The 24,419-nt window shown below is 36.6% G+C and overlaps 3 protein-coding genes across 5 annotated transcripts; 2 read left to right on the top strand and 1 right to left on the bottom strand.

The window, feature by feature from the left end:
* The first annotated feature begins 2,867 nt into the window (after nucleotides 1-2,867).
* Nucleotides 2,868-4,629, top strand: LOC108988670 (protein JINGUBANG-like). Its single transcript, XM_018961995.2, has one exon. It carries the CDS (start codon nucleotides 3,011-3,013, stop codon nucleotides 4,250-4,252), a length of 1,242 nt encoding a protein of 413 aa, XP_018817540.1. The 5' UTR covers nucleotides 2,868-3,010; the 3' UTR covers nucleotides 4,253-4,629.
* A 1,609-nt stretch (nucleotides 4,630-6,238) lies between these two features.
* Nucleotides 6,239-14,449, bottom strand: LOC108988655 (ubiquitin carboxyl-terminal hydrolase 24). Of its 2 annotated transcripts, none has more exons than XM_018961983.2 (7): nucleotides 14,019-14,449; nucleotides 10,838-11,500; nucleotides 10,525-10,709; nucleotides 9,219-9,466; nucleotides 7,714-7,859; nucleotides 7,216-7,392; nucleotides 6,239-6,746 (listed from the first exon to the last, which is right to left on the bottom strand). In XM_018961983.2, exons 1-7 carry the CDS (start codon nucleotides 14,031-14,033, stop codon nucleotides 6,555-6,557), a joined length of 1,626 nt encoding a protein of 541 aa, XP_018817528.1. In that variant the 5' UTR covers nucleotides 14,034-14,449; the 3' UTR covers nucleotides 6,239-6,554. The 2 variants fall into 2 exon arrangements, with proteins under 2 accessions (XP_018817528.1, XP_018817532.1); XM_018961987.2 differs by having other exon boundaries at nucleotides 10,838-11,497.
* A 633-nt stretch (nucleotides 14,450-15,082) lies between these two features.
* LOC108988645 (glycosyltransferase-like KOBITO 1) lies at nucleotides 15,083-23,712 on the top strand. 2 transcript variants are annotated; one of them, XM_018961967.2, is made up of 11 exons: nucleotides 15,225-15,605; nucleotides 16,494-16,643; nucleotides 16,787-16,839; nucleotides 19,783-19,891; nucleotides 20,020-20,154; nucleotides 20,330-20,374; nucleotides 21,280-21,467; nucleotides 21,555-21,696; nucleotides 22,386-22,432; nucleotides 22,606-22,693; nucleotides 22,997-23,705. In XM_018961967.2, exons 1-11 carry the CDS (start codon nucleotides 15,264-15,266, stop codon nucleotides 23,315-23,317), a joined length of 1,620 nt encoding a protein of 539 aa, XP_018817512.1. In that variant the 5' UTR covers nucleotides 15,225-15,263; the 3' UTR covers nucleotides 23,318-23,705. The 2 variants fall into 2 exon arrangements, with proteins under 2 accessions (XP_018817520.1, XP_018817512.1); XM_018961975.2 differs by lacking the exon at nucleotides 20,020-20,154 and having other exon boundaries at nucleotides 15,083-15,605; nucleotides 22,997-23,712.
* The last annotated feature ends 707 nt before the right edge of the window (nucleotides 23,713-24,419 follow it).

The following is a 24,419-nucleotide window of genomic DNA, read 5'->3' as shown; positions in this document are numbered from 1 at the left end:
ATGATAATGGAAGATTTAAACAAAAACTATGAGAGGAATTTGAAACTCAAGAGTGGTGTCGATCCATTTCCGGTTGTGGGCTTTTGACATCACCTTCAAATAATTCACCAGATTCACATGAAAAAATTAATTTTTTAATAGTAATTCTCACTCTTTTTCAAAACGATTACGTGGCGTTTATGCACTTCACGATTGTATATAAAATTACTCATTATTTATACACATCATAAAGGTGTTACAACATTTAGCACAGTTCATGAAATTTAGATCCTATGAATTCTAAAGTTTAGAGCATAAGATAAATTGTTACGTAACATGAATCTCATATTCATTAAGTATTTAATATAATATTTTGAATACTGTACCAGTATCCGCCATACTGGTCGGTATGTACCGTATCAGACGGTAGCCGATATGGGTGAAATAGAGGTTTGGGTCAAATACCAACAATTTTAGTGTGTTTCATATCGGCTAGTTTTTTATTTACCGGTTGGTTTTCAGTGTATCGGCCGAAATTTTATATTTTTGTATTTTGAATGTATTTTCATAATTTTTACTCTAATTTTCATATCTAAATACAATTTTCTTAACTTTTTTAATTCTCTTTTCTTGAAGACTGAAATCAAATCTCTACTCTTCTTTCCGTGATGAGGATGAGTAATTATTTTTTTAAATTATTGGATTGAGAAATTATAAGTATTATTGAGTTTTAAAAATATGTATTTTAACTTTTTAAGATTTACATTGATGTTATTTTAAAATATAATTTATACATATATAATTAATTTATGTATATATAGACTATCTCGAAAAGGTATCGATCTCGAAATATTTCGTTTTAATGTCTTAACCGAAACTATATTCAAAACTTTGATTTAATGTTCAAAAAATTCATTCGAACGGACGTAAATGTTGTGGTAATCACTTTATTTTTACATTAGATATTAAAGAATTCAAATACTTTCACATAAGTATTTAATGCTACATTTATCTCTTATGCAATGAATCATCCAATTTAATTTGAAAATTAAAAAGATTATTAATTCATTTGACAGCACAATATGTGGATGATAAGTCAGGACAATGCCAACCGCCCCCTTCCGCTCTGTTTCCATGCTTGTTTCTTTTTCTTCCACCGTCATGTTCTATGCACCTCTAATGGCTTGCATTACGCCTTACGACATACAAATTTGGACAGTCTTCTTTATTTCTAATTAAATATAAGCTATAGCCTTTGTATCCTTTGTAAATTCTTTTTTTTTTTTTTAAGTAACTTGGGCCAAAAAAGTTATCCCTTCAAACCCCAATAAATTATAATTTAAAAAAAAAAAAAAACTGAAAAGGAAGTAATATATTTTTCCTTGTGGTTTATTTCTTAATATAAGTTAGAGCTTTAATTCGTAAATCTTATTTATAGAAACTATTTATTATTTATTTTATTATCATTTTCTCAATATTTTATGACATGGTATCAAATGATTGATTTATAAGTTGAACATAATAAATAGTTTACAATCATTTAAGGATAATGATAAGATTTGCCTTTCTACTATCTATTTACTATTATTTTTATATATTTTTTAATTTTTTAGTTTACTTAATAATTAAAAAAGTATTAATAAAATTTTATATTTTTTAATTTTTTTTAATGATTAAAAATGTTAAAAAAAATACTTAAAAAAATATACAAAGTGTTAAGGTAGACCTATCACTATCCATCATTTAATACAAATAAAACAGGATTTAAACATCACTTTCATTTCTTTTCGTATTTATATGATGTTTAGTTAATTTCTTAGTAAATTCGACGTCCAATTTCTTGGGAAAAACAACACGTGAGAAGTTAGGAGTTAGAGGTGGCCATGATGAAAGGAAAAGTGTCGAGCTTAGCTTAAAGGAGCTAAATATTATATATAGAGGTTATTTTTAAAGATAAAAAATATGATATTATAATTGTAGCCGACCACTTTCACTCTTTCAACTTTGGAACAAATTAAAGTTGAATATTATTAGTATTATATTAATCAATCAAGCTTAGTATTGCTAATGGCACATAGTGGTGACAATAATAGAAGATGGAATGCCTTTCTCATTTTTTTTTTTTTTATGATCCTTTTAAATAAAGACGGAACAATGAAATATCAACTGAGAATAATTATTAGATATTTTCGAAAATACCTAATATAATATAAGAGCATACTCCTAAGGTAATTATCAATTATTCTTGTAAAAAAAATGTCAAAACATTGATGTAATTCTCATCAGTTTGGTTTGATAAAGGAACAAAGAACTTAAGAGGTTTGATAGTCAACTTCATTTAAATTTGCTTACATAGGGCAGAGTTGAATTCAAATATTTTTCAACCGGTCTTTCTTTTCATATTATTTCTTGAAAAAATTTAAAGTGTTTACATAATTTGATTTGAAAGATAAATTTAAAACTTGAATATTAGAAAATAAATCTTAATATTTATTTGATGTGGATTGTGTGGTCTATGTACCGACTTGAAAATAGAATAAATCTTATTTCTTTGCGACAAGAACCTTAACTCGCTCCTGATTCCAATTTTCTTGTGCCGATCCACAACTTGGCGCCCCTGGTTGATGATCTCCCAAGTCTTTGTAATGGACAGAAGCCAAGTCCTAGACAGACATCCTGGGAATAATTGGCCAACAGAACACCATGTTAGAAAAACACCAACAACAGCTCAATCCTCCATTGATGGAAATAGGCAAGGTGGACCCTCATAAAATAAGTAAATAACTCCCTCAAACATGAATATTTTACTGGTCAAAGTAGCCGTTGTTACGCCCCCCACTCCCTCTCCCTTTTAAATATATAAAACCAAATACTTTTCCAACAAGAAATCCATGTTCCCCTCTTTATTTTATTCCTTCCCTCTTCACAACTCCGCTCCCCTTTAATCTTTCTTGGAGAATGGTGGTCTCTCTCTCTTTCTCACATACCCTTTTCCATAATACTCAAGAGAGAGCAAAAACAGATTAATCCTATGGATCGTGCCATATCAGAAACCCAACCCTCAAACCCATTATCTTCTGCAGCTACAAGCTCCAGCAGTATGTGTAGTACCAGCAGTGAGGCCGGTGATAGCCCGGTAACATCCCTCCGTTTTGAGCTCCAGGATGATAGGTATCAATTGTCTTGTAGAACTGCTTCCGGGTCATACTCGTATCGATCTTTGGCTGTACTCTCCGGCCATATTGGCTCAGTTTCCTGCTTGGCCTTATGCGGGGAGTTCATATTGAGTGCTTCACAAGGCAAGGATATCATAGTCTGGCAGCAGCCGGATTTAAGGCTATTCACAAAGTTTGGACAAGGAGATGGCTCGGTGAAGGCGCTTGTAACGGTTGGAAATAAGGTCTTTACAGCGCATCAAGATAGCAGGATTAGAGTTTGGAAGGTGTCAAGAAGGTCAGAGAATATATTCAGACTTGTCGACACCCTCCCAACCACTAAGGATTATTTGGGGAAGTTCATGAAGCAAAGCAATTATGTCCAAACTCGGCGACACCACAAGAAATTGTGGATTGAACACGCAGATAGTATCTCTTGCCTGGCAGTCCATAATGGGTTGATTTACTCGGGTTCGTGGGATAAGACACTTAAGGTGTGGAGGCTATCAAACTTGAAGTGCTTGGAATCGATCAATGCCCATGATGATGCAATTAATGGGTTGGTGGCAATTAAGGGAACTGTGTATTCGGCTTCTGCGGATGGGAAGATTAAAGCTTGGGGAAAGGTCGGGAAGAGCTCACATTCTTTGAAGGGGATTTTGGAGGGACATAAGGACGTTTCAATTAATTCAGTAGTAGTTTCTGAGGATGGAAGATGGGTTTATGGAGGGGGATCAGATGGTTTTGTGATGGGGTGGGAGGGGAGTGGGAACTTGTCGAGTTGGAAGGCAATTTGTGAGACAAAAGCACATCGAATGGCTGTTCTGTGTATGTGCCTGATGGGAGAGATTTTGTGCAGTGGCTCTGCAGATAAGAGTATTGGTATATGGAAAAGGGAGATTTATGGCAAGCTTAGTAAAGTTGGGGTCATAAGTGGACATGAAGGTCCAGTCAAGTGTTTGCAGCCATCGGCAAGTAATGTTGGTGGTGGGTTCTTGCTCTATAGTGGAAGCCTTGATAAAAGTATAAGAGTTTGGTGGGTTCCCAATCACTCTGCTAATAGAGATGATACCTCTCCAACAGAAAATACAGCGAGGAAGTCAATCGTTTTGTGTTAGGAAATTCTGTCTAGCTTCGAGTAACGGAGCACCGGTTCCCATTTTACAGTGTCTGCAGTGCTTCCAAAACTGAGTATTGTAGTTGTCTCTTGTCCATAGTCATACAAACATCTCAGAGTTTGCAGAGAATCGAGAGCAAAAAGAAGGGGTATAGTTGAAGATTAAAATGTCTTGAGAAATGCTTTCTTGGTTTGAGATCTTATTGTGGTGTCATAGGATAAAGTTTGAAGGATACGATAAAGTGGAGTGATATTGTTTGTGTTTGTGTTTGTATTTTTCCTTTTTCCAGTCTTGTCCGATATTTACATTTCTTGCCAATTGTAATTAGAAATTGAGAGAATCAATCAAAGAAAAAAACTTATACTCTTTGTTGGTTGCATGATTGTGTTGCATTTCTTTGGAGTTTGTTGAAGAATAATAATCTGGTCTTATTGTAAACCTGTGCTTGCTTAGGACAGAACTTGAGCAAAACCAGAGGAAGCATTAGCAAAAGGGCTCCAAAAAATAGCACGGCTACCCACCACCAACTTTAGGAAAGAATACAATGACGTTCTTAAGAAAACCCAGAGAACACAAGACGGTTTGCTTATATAAATTGGCAAATGAATCTTTTCCCCCACTTTAACTTTTCCAAAGCATCTGATACTTTATCTGTTTTTTGGTAATCATCCTCAGTCCTCGGTTTGGAACTCTCAAATGGTGCAAAATCAAACTGTAACATCATTGACTACCTTTTTGCCAAATTGTCGGTTTACTTTAAGGTACCAAATCCATGGATTTTCCTTTCTTTTGAAGCATTTTGGGCAGAGAGTGGAAAAGAGATAAGGTATAGATAGGACTGTTTGCAAGTATCAATTTGATTCTGCCAGAAAGAAGTCCTAAGAGAAAGAAGGTTCCTTAACCCCTTGTAAAAGCAAGCGGTGTACCAAAATTATTCTGGGTTCAACAACAGGTCAGGATTTAACAACACTGCATTCTTAACCTATAGTTGTTGCAACATCAAAAGTGAATATTGGACCAGAAAAGGCCATTCAAGGAGAAAGAACACAGAGAGTCATGATTCATGGGAAAGCAAGTAAGCAAGCTTACATTGCTAAAGCACAGAAGTTATTTCTTTCCCATGAAACTCTATTTTTTCTAGTTGTACATAACTTGTCTGTGCGGCCAGGCCACTATATAATAGAAAGAAAAGATCTAGTGCCCTCCCTCCATATTGGACCAGCCTTGCTTTTTTGCATATTTTATGAATGAAACCAAAGCAGCAAAGTCTAGACCGACAAGAAGAAAAACTTCAAAAAAGATACAGCCAACCAGCACCAGAAGTTCAGGCAACAACTAGGCTGGGCAATCAGTTTAATATGCTAAGCTGAATTGCCATCAGTTTTGATGTTTAACTTATTTAATATGAGGTACGACTTCAGAGATTAAATAAAGAACTAGCAGGATTAACAAAACAATTCAGACGAGCAAAAGAATCAAGATGAACTTTTTTTTTTCAAGATGAATTACAACTCAGATTGAAATGTCTAGAAGGTGAAGTAATATAATGAAAAAGACAGCAAAAGGTTCAACAATTCTTCCTAAAAACTACAAAGCCCTGGAGCCTCCCCCCCTTATAATGAATATGATCCCTTTTAATTGCCTGATAAAATTGGATCTGAAGAGTATTAATGCTATTTCTATCCACCTCAATTATATTATATTCTCTCGACTTAAAATCTGAAGTTCTAAAGATCATAAGAACTACTTCCTCCAAACGTTCAAACATTTTTTGAGAAACAAGAAATATCTATCCAAACACACTTGTGAAGCGATAGTGATATAGGAAAATTGGACATGTCTTTCTAGCTATGTTTTATGAGTGAATTGTGTACGTTCTCTTGTTGAATTGGAATTCCACGCACCCCTATCCAAACACACCTCATCATTGTTTAAACATTATATGAGTGATATAAGAAAATATCCCTATCCAAAGACGCCCCATCATTTTTTGAACGGAGATTGTATAATAATGATAAAATTTATAATTCATTAATTTCAGCCATATAGAAATTACTTCAACACATGCTCACTACAAGGACTCCAAAACTGCACGACATGATTATAAGCAAAAAAAAAAATAGTACAACCATCCTCAGAGAGGAAACATCCAAAGCACCCACCAACCTTCACCACAGAGAGCCTTCCTCCATTAGGGCCTGACTTGCTTATAAGTTGTGACGTGTCAAATATTCTCCCCAACTTGTAGAACGAGACAGGGCTCTCAAAAGGGATCAGCCATCGACTAAACTCCTCGGTTACCTCACTCTACTTGTTTGTAGAAGAGGACATATGCCTGTTCATGCAACACCTTATTTGCACCAATGGCAGTGACTGATGCATCATCAAACCGTAGCCACTGACCATTGGGATAACGAGTATCAGCTGTATAGTGCCCCTTCGAGGGCTCCCTCCCATGATGAGTTATTGTAGCAACAAGTTCATATTTTCGACCCTGTACAAAGCAAATAAATAAAGAAACCATTTATATCTACATTCTTGGCTTCTTGCTTCCTTTGGCAGTCGAACTAGATTTCTTAAGTTGAATACTTGATTGAGATATTAAGAAATAATACTACATGTTAATATGATGCTTGTCTTTTATTTTTTTTGACAAGTAATATTTTCTTTTGTTATTATTACATGCAAATATCAGGATTTTGTTGGCATGATATCTTAGAAAAATTAATTATTAAAAAATGATATCTTAGAAAAAATGTCCTTTTGAATGTGAAATTGGAAGCTCTCTGGATGCACAAGAAAAAATGAATAAAAATTGCAACCTCCGACCCCCCTTATGCCCATCAGAAGTAAGAGCACATGAACAATAAATTGACATAATGCAGAAGGCAATAATATCATCCTCCAAAAACAAAGGATGACGAGGGAAAATATTTGTTTAATGATAACAGTATAAGCATCACCTCATTAGATGAAGAAACAAGCAGTTCACGGCTCAACACCAATTCAAGAGGAAAGTGCACGGGCTTAAGCAACTTGGTGCTTCCTTGCTTTCCATAACCAAAACGCTTAAGGTGCAATATCATTATCTTTGAAAGAGTTTGTATCTTAAATGATTTGCTGGCAGTCACAACACCAGCCTGTATCAAAATTATAGTATTACAACATCAGCAGCATGAAGCATATGACATATATACGTGATTAAATATCAAGACAAGATCACAGATAAACATACACTAAAAGCAACTGTTGCACGTGTGTAAATGTGTGTTGCTGAGAGGGAGAGGAGAGGGAGAGAAGAGCCTATCATTCTAGAACTAGGCTTATTCCCCTTCTTCCTCACTTGTGAGGTTACTGATCTTGCAGATTCATTAACCACCCAACAGAATTTAATATTTCATAAAAAAATGTACCAAGAACCAAAAGCTGACCACAAAGACCAAAGAAAGAAAGGAAGTTACCTTCCCAGTCGTTGACGTTCGGTACCCCTCAAGAGATTCTGGTGCAGAAAATAAACAAAGTGCATCCTCAATAGTACGAACAGCTTCAGGATGAATATCGAGGTGCAGCAATAGAAATGGTTGAACAGTGGCAGAAGCTTTATTTCCTGCTCCACACCAATCAAATAAGCATGCATAAAAAACAAAAGACTCAAAGAGCAAGATATTTTAATACAAGTTCCAAAGGAAAGTCAGGTACCATAGATGAAAAAGATGGTGTGCATTTCTGCTGGTAAAGCACATCAATAGATGTATTTTCCATAATTATATGCTGAAAGCAACTTCTTTTTTTTTTTTTTTTATCTAAGTAAGAAGAATTTATTAATCCACATAATTAGGCATAACCCAAGGATACAAGAAGTATACAAGAGAAATAACACCTAATTATAAGCTAAGAGTTGAGAAAAACTGCATAAAAGTCATTAAAACTAGTCCCATCTAATACAATAGCTGAAGCCTAAAGTAACATCGTATGAAACAAAAAATCTCTAACCCCTCCCACCGAACGTTCTCTATTGTCAAGACAGCAACCATTCCTCTCATTCCAAATACACCACATAAGACATAATGGCACCATCTTCAAACAGCCACAATTTGATGATTGCCCTGAATACCTCTCCAACAAGCCAAAAGATTCACCACCCTCCTAGGCATCACCCAATCAATACCAAGCCTAACAAAAATCTTAATCACATCACAGTGAAGAAGAAGGTGGTCAATTCTCCATTTCTTTTGCATAAAAATAAATAAATGAATAAAGCACCAATCAATTATAATAATACCGCGCTTTCTCAGCTTATCAATAGTCAGAGTTTTCTCATGAGAAGCCAACCAGCCAGAGAGGCACTTTGCTTCTCCAAATACACTACAAGGAAAATCAATAGGAGGATGGATCGACATAACCTTATACAATGATCTGACAGAAAAATTCTTATTCCTAATATGAATCCAAAGCAATCTATCGTCCCCTCCAGACTTCATATTTAATGCGTATAACAAGCTGTAAAAATGGATAAAAACAACAGTAGAGTCCAGAAACTATGAACAAATCCTTGAAAATGTGATATCTTAACTATCTAGAATCTGTGAAGCAAAACTACCAGCTTATCTAACAACAAGCCATTGGATGTGATAGATGCACGTGTTTAAAAATTTTACATAATTTTACAGAAAAGTTCTCTGGCATGCTAAATATTGCACTGCTTTGGAGGTCAATTCCCATAAATGGTTTCAAGAGACGAGACATGCTTTGTAAAATGATTTTTGTGATTTCACATAATTTGTCTTTAGTGTCGCCTTTCTAACGTACAAAAAAAAAAGAGTGAAAAAGGAGAGAGTCCTTATATCATTTGTAAGCAGTAAAGAAGGAGAAGATTAACCAGCATATCCCAGACCAGCAGAAAATAGAAAAAACTTAAAATCCCAAAAGAAAAACTGAAGTTGCATAAATGAGATAACTGCCCTACCTCTTGCCTTCACCAGACTTCTCAACTGCCCTCCAAATATATCACTTAGTTCTGAAGGGACAAAACTTTGAGTTCTTGTCACTGCTGATTTGTTCTTTCGGCCAACTGTCTCCCATTCATCGCTTTCTGCAGATGAAACCAGAGATAATTTGTTTCCATTTATGCTTGAAGACTGCCCTTCAAGTTTAAGTAACTCATCATGCATTTGATCCATGATGGAGCTTAGGAATTCCTGAGCATCTTCCTGCCTGAAAATGACAACACCAGAGACCAACTTAAATTAATCACAAGCATCAACGTTCACTATAATCAAAGATAACAGCAACCAATATCGGGCATAAACATGCCAAGCAAGCTAGATTTACTATGCAATTTCCACTTCCATTCATATGACCTTATATCTTATGGGCTGCTTCTTTCCTTTTTCCCTCAATTCATATAATTACTGCTAAATTAATTGAACAAAAATTAAGATTACATACCAATAGCACATTCTAATCTGCCATCCTCCAGTGAAAAATATCAACAATAATAGCTATAAACCATTCACAGTGACCATGCGAATAAATGAAACCTTCCAAACAGAAGCAATAAGCTACTCTCAGAAGCAAAATCTTGAAAAGCTGTTCAACATCTAAAGATGCTCAAGTGAAATAAAAGAAATACATGCATGTTCTTATTTTCCTTGGCAGGCACAAAGAAATCCAGAATAGGTTTATCTTGTCATGCACATTCTTGTCCTTACTGTCATATCAGTGTCCTTACTGTCATATCAGTCACTATCCCTTATATCCCTCTTTTAAAACATACATTGATAAAAGTTTCTTGCCCCAGTGAGGGGAAATTTTATATGGCAATACCTATAATTTCTTTTACTTTTCTGAGAACATACATATACATGCATACATACATAAATATGTGTAAATATATATATATTACTCTCTGGTGGTTGACAATCAGTTTCAAGTTGCCGATTATTGGTCACTGGCCACAAGATTAGTGCTCGGCAGCAATAACTTGTCAGTAGTGAACTTAATATGGGCGGCAACTTTTAGCTAATTTTTTTTATAGGTGATTGAAAATTCCATTAAATAATGCAAAAGATTAGGCGAAGTACACAGGATGCATACAACATTTTGCTAAATTGATAAGTAACTGATAGTGTGTCCATATATTTATGGGATTGTTATATCTTATCCAAACTGCCATGCCAAGCACTGATACAGAATTTTTTCCAGTCCAGCCTCTATACACAGTGCATCAAGCCCAGTAAAGGAACAAGTATTGACATAGAACATGCACATACCTTGGTCTGCCTGAGATGCTACTTGGTACATCAGGAGTAAATTTTTTAAGAATATCCTCAAACATGGCAGGCCTAAAAGGCCTCCCACTCTCAAGAGTAGCTATATCTTTCTCTAAGCTTGAACCATTTGGCATGTCAAATTCGGCAATGAATTCTGCAAATGCAGTTAATGTCGGATAGCCAACCTAAGAATAGAGGTACAAAATGGACACATATTAGGAGTGGAGACTACATTTTGATTATATTGACATCAAATATACAGCTATAGCAACAAAAAAAATCAATACAAACACAATGTGTAGTGAAAATAGACCTTGGGAATGTTGCGAGTTCTCAATTCCTGCAGAAACTGAACAAAAGGAGAACAGGATAGGAGCGCCTGCAGGGTTGCATTAAGAAAGCATAAATTCCCTGGGTTTATTAAGCCTCTGGGTAAAAGGTTTCTGCAAGACATAACAGGCCCATTAGATGCCTTCCTGAAGTCATCCTTGGCGGCAAACAAGGATGAATCCATGGAACCTCCATTCTGCTCTGTGTTCTGCAATTTCAAACTCGAAATGGGAAGTGAGGGACCATATTGATTCTGGGATATAAGCAACGAGGATGAACCGATATTATCTTGGTTCACTTCTTCTGCACCATTAATATGAGAACCATGGGTGGAACCATCGAGGCTTCCATTTTCTTTTGGAGTTCTAAGCACTCCCGGTAAATGTGTATTTACTATTTTAACACTCTGCACTTCATCATCCTTCTTAATCGTATTCGAGGAAAGCACACTATTCGATCCTTTCGGAGAATCCAACTCTATGCTCGATTCACCATGAAGGCCACCCGAAACTTTTACAGTCACAAAATTCACTGAACCAAATTGCAATTCTTTCTTCTCCACCGACTTTTCAGCATTCTTAGACGACTTCTTTAGCAGCAAGGACCTGGTTTCATCTTCAGTAAATGACCCAAATACTACTAACTTCTAGAGTGCGCAAAAACCACCAAGAAAACCAAAGGTAAAGCATAGTTAATAATCATAATAGCTTCACAAGTCACAAGAAATCAGCAAGTAACCAAGAATTATACATCTAACTACACATCCTGCCAGCTTCAATAGGAGTCAAAACCAGTGAACCACAGCAACATTGCAGGGTAAACAAAGCATGGAAAATATGTGACAGTTGATGATTCCATAAACAAAATGTGCATTCAAGACCTACTTACCGTAACCACTAATCCCTCATTCTAAATGCATAAAAATTAATTGAAATAATGAACCAAAGGAGTTCCAACGAAAAATGATGTATAATACACTAAAATTACATTGAAACACCAGCTATACAGCATACATATCTAACTCATAACCAAGCAGGATAAATAAACACCAGATATCAATTGATTGAACGTGCATTGTTGACGCTAATTAATAAATATCCACGGCATATCATCTGAAAGCCATCCGTGCCATCATACCCATAAAACTTCAATTCAGAAGCGGCATATCCCCTTATATTTTGTAAGGCAGATCTGAACAAAGTTCGAGCACTGAAGGCTCTTCTCCTTTGTTTTGAAGCGGTGTCCGGGTTGAAGGTGAACTTAGACAAATCAAAGATGGTGCCAATTGGAGATGTTTATCACATAAGACGGTTGGCCAACACTCTGGTGTGTAAGATTGCCTCTCTCCCTATGACTTATCTTGGACTCCCATTAGGGGCTGCCTCGAGAGCGTCTATGTTATGGGAGACAATGATTGAGAAAGTTGAGCGGAGACTAGCAGTATGGAAGAGAATGTACCTGTCAAAAGGCGGTAGGATTACCTTGATTAAGAATACATTATCTAAATTACCTACCTAATTTTTGTCTCTATTCCCTATCACTGCAAGTGTGGCGGTTCTAATTAAGAAACTTCAACGTGACTTCTTGTGGAGTGGAGTGGAGTGGGGGAGGAATTCAAACTTCACCTCGTCAAGTGGGAGATGGTATGTCACCCAATCTCCAATGGTGGTTTGGGTATTAGAAATATGAGAATTTTTAATCGGACGCTACTTGGCAAATGGTTGTAGAGATACAATAAGGAACCAGAAGCCTTATGTAAACTGGTGATTGAGAGCAAATATGGAGGATTATGGGGAGGATGGTGTACTAAAGAAGTGAGAGGGGCTTACGAAGTGGGGTTGTGGAAACACATAAGAAGAGGACGGGAGGTATTCACTAGAGACACAAGATTTCTTGTGGGTGACGGTTCCAAAATTAAATTCTAGAGTGATATCTGGTGTTGTAACAGTGCTCTACAGGATGTATTTCCTTCACTTCTAAGGTTTGCAAGTGCCAAAGATGTTTCAGTGGTTGAAGTCATGGTGATGATAGTAGAGTGATATTGGAAAATCAGCAGCTTTGAAGAATTTTTCAGCCTCTTATACTCTATAGAACCGAGCAACCAGCAGAAAGATATGTTGTGGTCGACACCAGCAGGTAAAGGTTCTTTCTCGGTTCGCTCTTACTACAAGTCCCTCACACAAAAGCCCAATATTCAGTTTCCATGGAGAAGGCTATGGAGACATAAGGCACCACCCAAAGCAGCCTTTTTCATGTGGACAGCTTCCTTGGGTAAGATCCTCACAACAGACAATTTGAGGAAACAGAGGATGATCATCGCAGATTGGTGTTGAATGTGTAGAAAAGGGGGCGAGCCATCTCCTTTTACATTGTGAGACAGCTTGGGTGTTATGGAATGAAGTGTTTTGTAGACTAGACTTGGCTTGGGTTATGCCCGAGACAGTGGTGGTAGCTTTGGCTAGCTGGACAAATCTAAGAGGCATTCAACAGATTAAAGATGTGGAAGATGGTCCCCATATGCGTCATGTGGTGTTTGTGGCAAGAGCGGAATGAATGGACATTTGAAGACAAGGAGAGATCGTTGGAGGAACTAAAAGCTTTTTCAATTACAACTCTGTACTTGGGCCATTGCTGTTGATTTTAATGGCATGAATCTACATGATTTTCTTGTCTCTATTGCACCTACTTAGATAAAGCATACTTTCTGTATTAATGTACTGGGCCATACCTATTTGTTGATTAATAATACTTATTTACTTATAAAAAAAACATCAATTCAGAAACAGAAAACCGATAACTTGAGAACATTTACATCTCACCATCAAACTAACCAACAAACAAGAAATTTGAAAATTCCAGATCTTGGGGAACAAAACCACAATAGAAACTTGTAAATTGCTATTTACAAAAAAAAGGAGCAAAAACACAGACACCTATCAACTTCCCTATCATGCATAAGCTGAGAGACAATTCAAGCATGGAAAAAGTTCAACTTTCCTTCCAACCACACGTCATAAATGCAACCACCCAAAATCTAAATCTCTCTTTGAAATAAACCCAACGAAAGTAAGAGCATCCATAAACAAACACCGCAAAAACACATTAAATTCCACATTTTTAGGGAAAATAATTGAAAGATGGATACCCAGAGAAGAAAAATATACCTTAGAATCACTCATTGTGCTGCGCAGTAGAGAAAATATCCGAACACAGAACCGGGAAACAAAAGCGCGATCTCAGTGAAAAGAAGTTTAGTATAGGAGAGGAAAACAAATCAGAGGTAAAAGATTCTAATAGGGTTTTATGTTGAGACCCTGAAGGAGCAGAGGAGAGAGAGGCGTCGATTGAAGACATGAAAAGAAGAGAGGAGACTGAGAAGTATTGAAGGGGAGAGAGCATTTAACGAAGGAACCCTCCCTTCTTTGGCCCACAAGCTGAAGCATTCCAGTCAGAAACGAAGAGAAGGAGAGAGAGAGAATGAAAATTTTGTGGCTTTCTCCGGTTAGGTTTAGGTTTCCTTATTTTATTCTGGGATAATAGAGAGAAAGAAAGAGAGAGACTTCTCTTTTTTTTCCCTTTTCTTTTTTTGCTTGCATCGTTAATTATGGAAACTTAAGATACCATACTGCGCAGTGTCCTCCAACTACGTTTTTTTTTTAAATTATGTTTTGGGAAAATATTTTAAAATCGACATAATATTTATTTTAACAAATTAATATTTTTTATTCTGTGATTTAAGGACAACCACAGGGTCCTTATGTTCATACTCTTGATAATATCTCATTTTTCAAAAAATAATTTTTCAGTATATATATTGAGATGATGAAATTAACTTCACTTTTAAAAAATTCAATTTGTAAGTCTCTATGTTTATTATATTAGGCAAAAGACACTGCTCAAATTATATAAAAATAAATAAATAAAGTCGGAAAAAAAAAAAAACAACAGAGGAATTTTGGTCGACGATTCTTATTTCCTTCAAAAGCTTTAAATGTTCACGGTATCTTTCCAAATACAGAAAGATTCAGCAAAAGATGCAAACAACAAAGGTTAGATTAGGTTTGTTTTGATGGTTGAGGTCTGGTTTTTGTAATGATTATTTTTTTAAAACCAAATTTGGAAAAGAAAAACCTCGTATCATCTCATAACGCTCGAAAGCACATATATTTAAATTATCATTATTTATTTTAATTATCAAAACCATTTGTTTATATCTTTAAGCGACAAAATTTGATGAATCAAACCTTTATTCATCGTTAAATTGAAAAATGAACTGAAGTTTTATAATCTATGATGTAATTTCTCCGTGGAAGAAGAACTTCAAGCTTTTCGCTTTCAACGTTCAGACTACCTCTTCACTCTTCAGGTCTCTCATACTCTACCCAGTCTGTGTCTCTGTTTTTGTCGACATGCCCAACCACCAGCACCTCCAGGTCGTGCTCCGTCCCAACCAATCTTCCCCTTCGAGCTCCTTCACCTCCAAGGTCCTCCTCCTTCTCACTCTGCTACCTCTCACGCTCGCCACCTTGGCCTTTGTCCTCCAATGGCGTGGTGGGATCACCGACCCCACCACCCGCTGGTCCCCACCTGGGTCCCAACACCTGTTCCCCGGGATGGACCCCTCCCCTCTCTCCCCCACTGCCCACCACTCTTCTCCCTCCGACTGCGTCAGCCTCGGTCGCGGCGCTTCCCCTTCGTTCCCTTACTATCACGGCTGGAAGTTCGACTACGGGTCCAATCTGAGGCCTAAGGTTTGGTTCTTTTGAAAATTCTTCGCTTTCTAGGTTGATGTGTTTCTGGGTTTTGCGCATTATGGCTTGGATTTTAGTGTTGTGCCCCGAGAGTTTGACTCCTGGTCTAATCCCGGACCAAAAGTTTGACTCTAGACGATATTCTGATTTTTGAGGCTGATCTGTTTCGTTAATTTTTTTTTTTTCTTGTTCGGATTTCCGAGGCAAATTTTAATTCTTAATGACATTTCATATTCTGGGAGTGATCTGAATCTGGGTTTTGCTTACTTTGGACTACATTCTAGTGATTATTTTAATCTAAGGTTATGTATTCGTGGTGTGGCTGATATTAAACCATTTACTTGGTCGCTGAGGAAAACATTGAGGTTAAATGGGCTCAAAGTGCTGAAGCTTGTGCTTTATCTTCTCGTGGTCGCCGGAAGTTAGCTCAAGTGCGGTAGTTTGTTTATCATACTTAGTTGAGTGGCATTTCCTTTGCGACATTCTGACCTGTTACCGAGAAGGTTGGTTCTTGGCAAAATTTTGAACTTGGGTTTTCTAAACCGGGGCTTTATTTGTTAACTATTTTTGGGGTTTTGGGTTAATATGGTTACTCATACGTTAATTAATGAACGGTTTGGTTTGTGTGATGGTAGGAAATAAAGAGTTCTGTTATATTTATGTTGTGGATTATTGAATTGATCTGATCTTGGATTTTGCTTTTGGGAAATTGGAATTTGAGCCAGATGTCGATGTACTTAAAGTACTATTGTGGGTTCAATCATGTAATTCGGCTAATTGGACAATGGCTTTTAGTTGAGGGCTATGTCTATAGCTTTTCTATACTACATGTATACTGAATTAAATCATTGTTTATAACCTCGTGCAGCTTTGCTTCTGAATGTGTAGATATGTATTACGACGAGTACATCAGCTGGCTTGGAGCAGATTTTGCCATGGATGTTTTACCACAAGGTTATTGGAGTCTCAGCCTTTCTTCTTTTTGTGGAAGGAAAGGCTGCATCTCCCGACGTGTCTAAAGTTCTGGAATCTATCCCTGTAAGTCAATGCATATCTGCTACACTGACTGGTTGAGTTTTGTTTAACTCAGCTTATTTTTTAAATGGAGTTGTGCTACTTTTATTTTTTTGATGTTTAATATCCGAAACTCTTGAAGCATGATTTTTTTCTTGTTTTCTTAGGGAGTCAAAGTGATATATAGAACGAAAGAGCTGGAAGAACAACAGGCTAAGAGGTATGTTGACTGTCACTTTTATGGTTGCATCAAATATGTTTGACTCAAAAAAAATATGTTTGATTTGAAATTCATCCATTCACCATACTGAAAATGGTCCCTACTTTCCTCATATGGTGTGTATGGAGGGAAAGGAATGATTGAGGTTTTGAGGACCTGAACGGATGATGAAGGAGCTCAAGAGTTTCTTCTTCAACTCTCCTACTCTGGACAGCTTCTATAGATTTTAGTGGGCTTAATTTCCTTGATTTTATCGTATCTTTTCCTGTTTCTAGATAGGTGGCTCTCTTGTATATATCTTGTGTACTTAGATTGCACCTTTTGCATGTTTAGTAAAATCTTTGTTACGTATAAAAATAATCTAGATTATTACTCTCCAAAGAAGAAAATAATATAGATTATTGTCCACTTGCCTTCTGACCTCTTCAGAGATTTGAAAACTTTGGAGGGGAAAGAGAGATGTATGTAATTTCTTCTAATTTTATCAATATTAACTGTCTTTTATTTTATTCAGTATATGTGCATGTGTGTGCATACATATATATCTGTTTTTCCTTCTCTCTTTCTTTCTGGATTTTTTCTTGCTTGAACATTTTTTTTATAAGTAAACGATTATATTGATATGAATAGGCATAGTCCAAGTACACAAGAATGTATAAAAAAGGTCACACCTACTTAGAGAGAAGTAATAGAAACAAGAAAATTATGGAAATCGAGGCCACAACAATCTATAGTTGTGGCCCAAAGAAAAAGAGTGCTAACAAAAAATAATCTAAGTTCTTCTAGTGAGCGCTCCTTGTCTTCAAATGTCTGGTCATTTTGCTCATTCCATAGGCACTGCACGATATAAATCGGGACTATTTTCCACACCGCTAAGATTTGTGGGAAACCTTGTAGATTTATCCATCTGGCTATGAGCTCTGTCACTGTGGCAAGCATCACCCAAGCTAACTCCATTCGATTAAACACTTCATTCCATAACATTCCAGCCACCTCACAATGTAACAATAAATGATCTACATTTTCACCATTTTCCCTACACATACAACACCAATCTTCTATGATCACCTTATGTCTCCATAGATTATTTGTCGTCAAGATCTTACCTAATGTTGTTGTCCATACAAAAAATGCCGCTTTGGGAGGCGTCTTGTTTCTCCATATCTTTCTCCAAGGGAATTGTGGTTGTGTAAGCATCTTATAGAAAGAACAGACCAAGAATTTACCTTTACCTGTGGGTATCCACCACATCTTATGTGCTCTTTGGGTTCTCTGCCTCATGGTGTATAGAAGAGCAAAAAACTCCTCAAAGCTGCCAACTTCCCAATATTGGGCAGCTCTAGTGAAATTAATGTTCCATTGGACTAGTTCCCCAAATGACTCCATGCAATTATCCACCGAGGCATCTTTCTTACCTGCAATCCTAAAAACTAATGGGCCCGTAATCCTTCACCTTTGAGGCCCCAATCTTCTTATGAATGAGTGCAATAAATATGGCGTTGAAGATTTTCTCAAATTTCTGAACTAAAAAGAATTTTTGGAACACTTTCATTAAATCAACCTTCACCACATCCCAACAAGATTGAAAAAATCTCATGGAAGAGCCATCTGGGCCAGGTGCTTTATCTTTAACCATTATCCTTACCACGCTGTGGACCTCTAGTTCCTCAAAACACCACTCCAGCCACAAAACCTGTTGTGGATCAATGGACTCAAAGGCTAGTCCATCGACTTTTGGCCGCCATCCCACCTATTCAGAAAGTAAGTGTTCAAAGAATCCCACAATATGCTCCCTAATTATAGGAGGCTTCATACAGTCCACTCCGTCTATTTTCAGCATCTCAATGGTATTAGTTCTCCTATGGGAGTTGGCCACTCTGTGAAAGAACTTTGTGATGCGGTCCCCTCCTTTCAATTTTAAAGCTCTTGATTTTTTATGCCAAAAGATCTCCTTCAGTAACACAACCCTTTCTAATTCGGCCTTTAGCTCAGCCTTCAGAGATGCTTCGCTTCCTCCATAGAAAGAGCCCTCCCCTCCTAAGTCCTCACTACCTCCTGAAGCTCCTCTAGCATGGTCTTTTTACGGTCTCCTACATCCCCAAAAGATTGAGTGTTCCATAACTTTAAATCATTTCTTAGAGCTTTCAATTTAACCGCAAAAATGAAACTAGGGGTGCTATCAATCTGATAAGAATCCCACCATTGCCTAAACCTTTTCACAAAACCTTCAATGTTCAGCCACATGTTTTCGAACTTAAAATACCGACGCCCTCCCTGAATACCTCCACGATCTAGTAATAATGGGAAATGATCCGAGCATAGGCGAGACAGCCTCTTTTGATAAAGCTCCGAATATTGAGTTTCCCACTTTGGTGATACTAGAAATCTGTCCAATCTAGACCACGTATGATTATTGGACCACATATAGGCACCACCCATGAGAGGAATATCCATCAATTCCAAGTAAAAAATACACTCCAAAAATTCTATCATTGCTGGTCGTAATCTGCTGTCTCTAGATCGTTCAATAGGAAACCTTGTGACATTAAAGTCACCACCTATGCACCATGGTAAGTTCCACCAACTATGAATTCTGGCAAGTTCTTCCCATAACATTCTTTTGCTGCTGTCTAAATTCGGTCCATAAATACCAACAAAAGCCCATAGATAATTATCATCAACATACCTAAAGGAACATGCCACAATATACTCACCAATAAATTCCAATTTCTCCACGGCCTTTCTATCCCACATCACCAAAACGCCTCCTGAGGCCCTGTTAGAAGCATTTGAACATAATTGCCATATCTAACTAACTCCCAGCATTTGGTAGGTGTAGCTTCTCCAAACTAGTATTGGACATATTTCTAATTTCATCTCTTTATAAGATATTTTTTTTGTTTTGATGATTTATCATTAATACATTGTGTATTGTACCATCAGCCGGATTTGGAATGAGACATGGCTTTCAAGCTTCTTTTACAAGCCATGCAATTATGAGCTGTTTGTGAAGCAATCTCTCAATATGGAGATGGCAATTGTAATGGCACGGGTATGGAAGATAGTATTCTCATGTATCTCATACCTCTGCTTTTATTTTAACATTTGGAAAATAATATTAACATAACTTATCAAAAAAATAATAATATTAATGTACTTCCATGCTCATTAAAACATCAGGATGCTGGTATGGACTGGATAATCCATCTAGACACTGATGAGTTACTACACCCAGCTGGTGCTCGGGAGTATTCCTTGAGGCATCTGCTGCTTGATGTGCCTAAAAATGTGGATATGGTTATCTTTCCTAATTATGTGAGTGAAATTGTTTAGCTTTTTTAGATTTGTATACAAGTGGCAGTATGCATTAAGAGAGCTTGTTAAAGATGGTTGAACATGCTACTGTTGTCATTTCTTCCATACAATCTTCTACTGTAGCATGATATTTTTTGCTTTTGTTATAACTAATTGTGGTATTTGTATCATTTAGGAAAGCAGTGTTGAACGAGAGGATATTAAGGAACCTTTTACAGAGGTAATTCATTGTTATCATTGTTACCATCTTAAACATTTTAGATTCCTAGTGGGTTTTTTTTATTTTTTTGTCCCCTTCAAGAATTAGACTCAGATATCTTCTGGTTTCATGTTCATCATCGTGATGAGCTCATAAATTTGTGGATTATATGACATTCAGAATGCTTCAAAGCCAGTGATATTAATAATATAATTTTTTACCAGTAAATAAAGATTTTATTGACGAGGATTAGACATAACCCAAGCACACAGGAGTGATATCAATAATATACCATCTGAAAATGGATAACACAATCCATTTTTACTGGACTATTTATGGATGAATGTTAGAACATTACAACTTTTGGAAAGTTGACCTAGTTTACTGAGGACTGGCAACCCCTTTTTTCCGACTGGCCCGTTGGCATTAAAGGTTGTTAGTTGTATCATTTCTTCAAAAGTAGTTCTCTTGTATCGTAAAATATTTTCTGTGGAGTTCAAGGGCACGGTATTCTGTATCAGATTGAACTGTATAAGATGGTTAAAATGCATGCAAATCATAGGTATTTGAAGGTCAGGATCTGTTTGCATGATTTCAAGTAACTTGGGACCAGGCTTGGTTAGAGATGATGATTCTTAAAACATTCAATATTTGATTAATATATCAGTATTAGGCAGATAAAACAATAATTAAGAAATATTCTACGACTTAACCCAAGTTTGGTCTCCACCAATTTAGTTGCTTGCTATTTAACTATGTAGGTGTCTCAGCATAGCAAATTTCGAAACACCTTTCCAATTAACACGATTCCATGGTCAACAAATGAAAGATTAATATACTCCACAGAAAATGGTGTGTCATTATGTTGGTATATCTTTGAGAATGCCTGTATGGTACTTGATGCATGCCTTCTTGTATGCACACAGGTGTCAATGTTCAAGAGGAATTATGACCATCTTCCAAAGGATGCATATTTTGGCATGTACAAAGAATCGACTCGTGGTAATCCAAACTACTTTTTGACTTATGGAAATGGGAAATCAGCTGCTCGGATTCAAGATCATCTTCGTCCCAATGGTGCGCACAGATGGCACAATTATATGAAATTCCCGAAGTATGTTAATTAATTTCGTAGTGTGGGAAAAAGTGTCTTTATAATTGGCTTACTGATGTCAAATTTCATTGGTATAATTGCTGCTAGAGAAATTAAATTGGAGGAGGCTGCTGTTCTACACTACACATATGCCAAGTTTTCAGACTTGACCTCTAGGCGTGATCGATGTGGCTGCAAGCCTACAAAGGAGGATGTCAAAAGATGCTTTATGTTGGAATTTGACAGATCTGTGAGTCCAGTGATTTGTCTTGTTTTTCTTCTGTGGCATGTACTGTTATCCGAGCATAATATGCAGCAAGTACAAGATTATGGAACACAGTAAGCATTTTAAGGAAGAACTAGATAGTTTGTCCATGTGCAATGTCAAGCAGTCGTAGTTCTGCTTTGCAAGTACTTAAGGGAAGAACAACAGACAAAATTTAGTTGGTGTGAAATTCTTGAAGCCTAACAGAAGTTGTAAAGGAAAAGGGGACTGATCATGTAACCAGCCAATGAGATCTAAATGAATGATAATCCTCCTCAAGGAAATGATGACATGGCCTGTTTTTATTTTCTAGTTTTAATGAAAAGCAGTCTAGGGTGGATTGTTGGGTTGACCTGGGAATTAGTGATTACTATTATGCATAGTTATTAGTTGATCATGAAATCCTAAAAAGGATGTTTTCGATGCTGCCATTGGGTGAAAGCATTTATGGATTATTAGTCATGATGTTAGTCAGCTGCCATATGAATGTTGAGCATGAGCCTGCATACCGGAGATTTTAGGCTTATTTTGATCTTTTATAGCTCAAATCAATACCAAAGTGGTTAATTTGTATTAGAATCCCGGCAGCCAGTAGTTTATTTTATCTTTCTTTTCTGGATTGTGTTCCCTTCTGATGATGCCTTCAGTGTACTAATAAAAATAATACATTGCAGGCATTTATAATTGCTTCAACAGCAACAGAGGCGGAAATGCTAAACTGGTAAATTTTGAATGGAGAAAATAATTTTTTTCTTTCCCTCATGTAATGTTTTCATTTTGAGCCCATCGTGAATTCTTTGTATTCAAATCATTGATTTTGGGTCTTATAATTTTTTTCCTCCTTGCTTCACACTACTTAATATATTATTTTTGGCTTTTCTATTCTACTACTAGGTACCGGGAACACATTGTGTGGGGTGACAAAGATATAAAAATGAAACTGCTGAGGAAGGGTATATTAACTCGCATATATGCTCCCATGGTAAGCACAATTCTTCAATGAAAGAGACGGGAGGAATGAATTTAAGATTAAAAGGAAGAAAGAAGAAAAGAAAGAGAAAAACAAACAGATATAAGACAATGCCATTCATTATAAATCTGAGTTGGAAGGTCATCGCATCCCATAATAGATAAGAAAAAGAGTTCCCTCCAAATGACAAAGCTCTTTGTAGTCGCACTTTCTATTAATCTACTAATGTTACTATTAGTATAAATTTGTCCTTTTATTTCTTGCTGCAGGGTTCCCTTATTGGTTTATTTCTTATTTTTCTTTTTAACATTTCAGGCCATAATACAAGGCTTGCGGGACTCCGGTATCTTCAGCTCTATTATTGCATCTGCCCCAACGAATCTTTCAAAGGGGAAATTTCTTTCATCCATTGGGAGTAGTAACTCGTCTAGAGCTGCTGCCTCTGAATCCTTTCCATCAAGAAGGATTGGTAGAGGCAGAGAGTATCAAGCTACTGTTAGGATTGGTAGAGGCAGAGAGTATCAGGCTACTGTTAGGAAGGTCTTGAAAATTGAATCTGCTTCATGTTATGAAGCAGCTGTTCCACCATTGTCCCCGCCAGGAATGGATGATGACCCCCTCATCGTAGAAGTGTGATATATCCCGTAGCAAGACTGATTGCTTCTACTTGTTTTGGATGGTTTGTTGCTCTTGTCTACTCACGTCAAGGAACTCATCAGGAGAGAAGAAATGAGCAAGTCGGGTTATGTTTGGTTCCCCTGGTTTATCCTGATCACCATCCAAGCACGATAATACAGTCATAATTCAGAACTAATTATTTACAGCTTGACAATTTAGTAGACTTTTCAAGTACTTGAAGAATAGTAAATGTATAGAAAGGTTAGAATTCATGGTCAAGCCTTTATTTGGCTGCTTGAGCACAGCACAGGCAGAAATCACTGTCGGATATTCGTGTATGGAATTTAGAATGTTGACAGTGTTAATATATATTTTCAGAGGCCCTCACATTTGAGGTAAATTTGGTGTTTTGATGTCTTGAATCTGCACTGACTTCTTATGCATTCACATTAGAGAGGTGGAATCCAGAGAACATCCACCCTACTTACTGCAGGGTTCAATATGATGTATTATGTTCTCAAATATCTCTTGAAGTTTAGATTTCATATAAGGTGGTTGTTTTCTCCAATGTATTTACGGGCGCCTAAACTATTTATACAACAGAACTACTGCCAAAATTCGAGAACACTGAGCTCAAACCACAGTATACTCATGTTAATTAAAATCATGGGATTTTTCTTCTTTTTGTCTGCCCGTTTTGCTTGTCATGTATCAAGGAGTAGTGTTTGGAGAATCTCATCAAATTTTGGGTTCTCTCTTTTCACTTCAAAAAATTATATTCTTCTCACGATATTAATTAATGCTGACAGGTTAAGGTATATATTCGAGAGTCCAAGCGCAATGCTTATGCCGGAGATATGCCTATTTTAATCTTTAAGTGGAGTTTCACATTCTATATTCCATTCTTAGAAACTGTCGAGCACATTTTGATTCTGCCGTCTAAGAATGATTATAGAAGTTACAACCTTCTGACTCACCCTCCTTTTTGTCGCTACAAATAGAGGACATACCAGTTAAATTATAAGACCTCGTTTGTTTTCACAATTCCTCTCAATTCATCTTATTTTATCTCATTTAATCATTATAATTTTTTTAAGTTCTCATACAAAATAAAATAAAT

This window comes from Juglans regia, chromosome 5 (genome assembly GCF_001411555.2).
Source record: "Juglans regia cultivar Chandler chromosome 5, Walnut 2.0, whole genome shotgun sequence".
Classification (NCBI taxonomy): domain Eukaryota; kingdom Viridiplantae; phylum Streptophyta; class Magnoliopsida; order Fagales; family Juglandaceae; genus Juglans; species Juglans regia.
Note: the sequence above shows the minus strand (reverse complement) of the source record. Positions and strands in the feature narration are given on the sequence as shown.

What these genes read in the sequence shown, in the direction of transcription:
- LOC108988670 (XM_018961995.2), top strand. Translation starts at nt 3,011, where the DNA reads ATGGATCGTGCCATATCAGAAACCCAACCCTCAAACCCATTATCTTCT.
- LOC108988645 (XM_018961967.2), top strand. Translation starts at nt 15,264, where the DNA reads ATGCCCAACCACCAGCACCTCCAGGTCGTGCTCCGTCCCAACCAATCT. An exon ending in AAGTTCTGGAATCTATCCCT is followed by an intron (nt 16,644 to 16,786) that starts GTAAGTCAATGC and finishes TTGTTTTCTTAG; the next exon opens with GGAGTCAAAGTGATATATAG. An exon ending in AATTATATGAAATTCCCGAA is followed by an intron (nt 21,468 to 21,554) that starts GTATGTTAATTA and finishes AATTGCTGCTAG; the next exon opens with AGAAATTAAATTGGAGGAGG.
- LOC108988655 (XM_018961983.2), bottom strand. An exon ending in AAGTCTGGTGAAGGCAAGAG is followed by an intron (nt 7,860 to 9,218) that starts GTAGGGCAGTTA and finishes GGTGTGGAGCAG; the next exon opens with GAAATAAAGCTTCTGCCACT. An exon ending in GAACGTCAACGACTGGGAAG is followed by an intron (nt 7,393 to 7,713) that starts GTAACTTCCTTT and finishes ATTTTGATACAG; the next exon opens with GCTGGTGTTGTGACTGCCAG.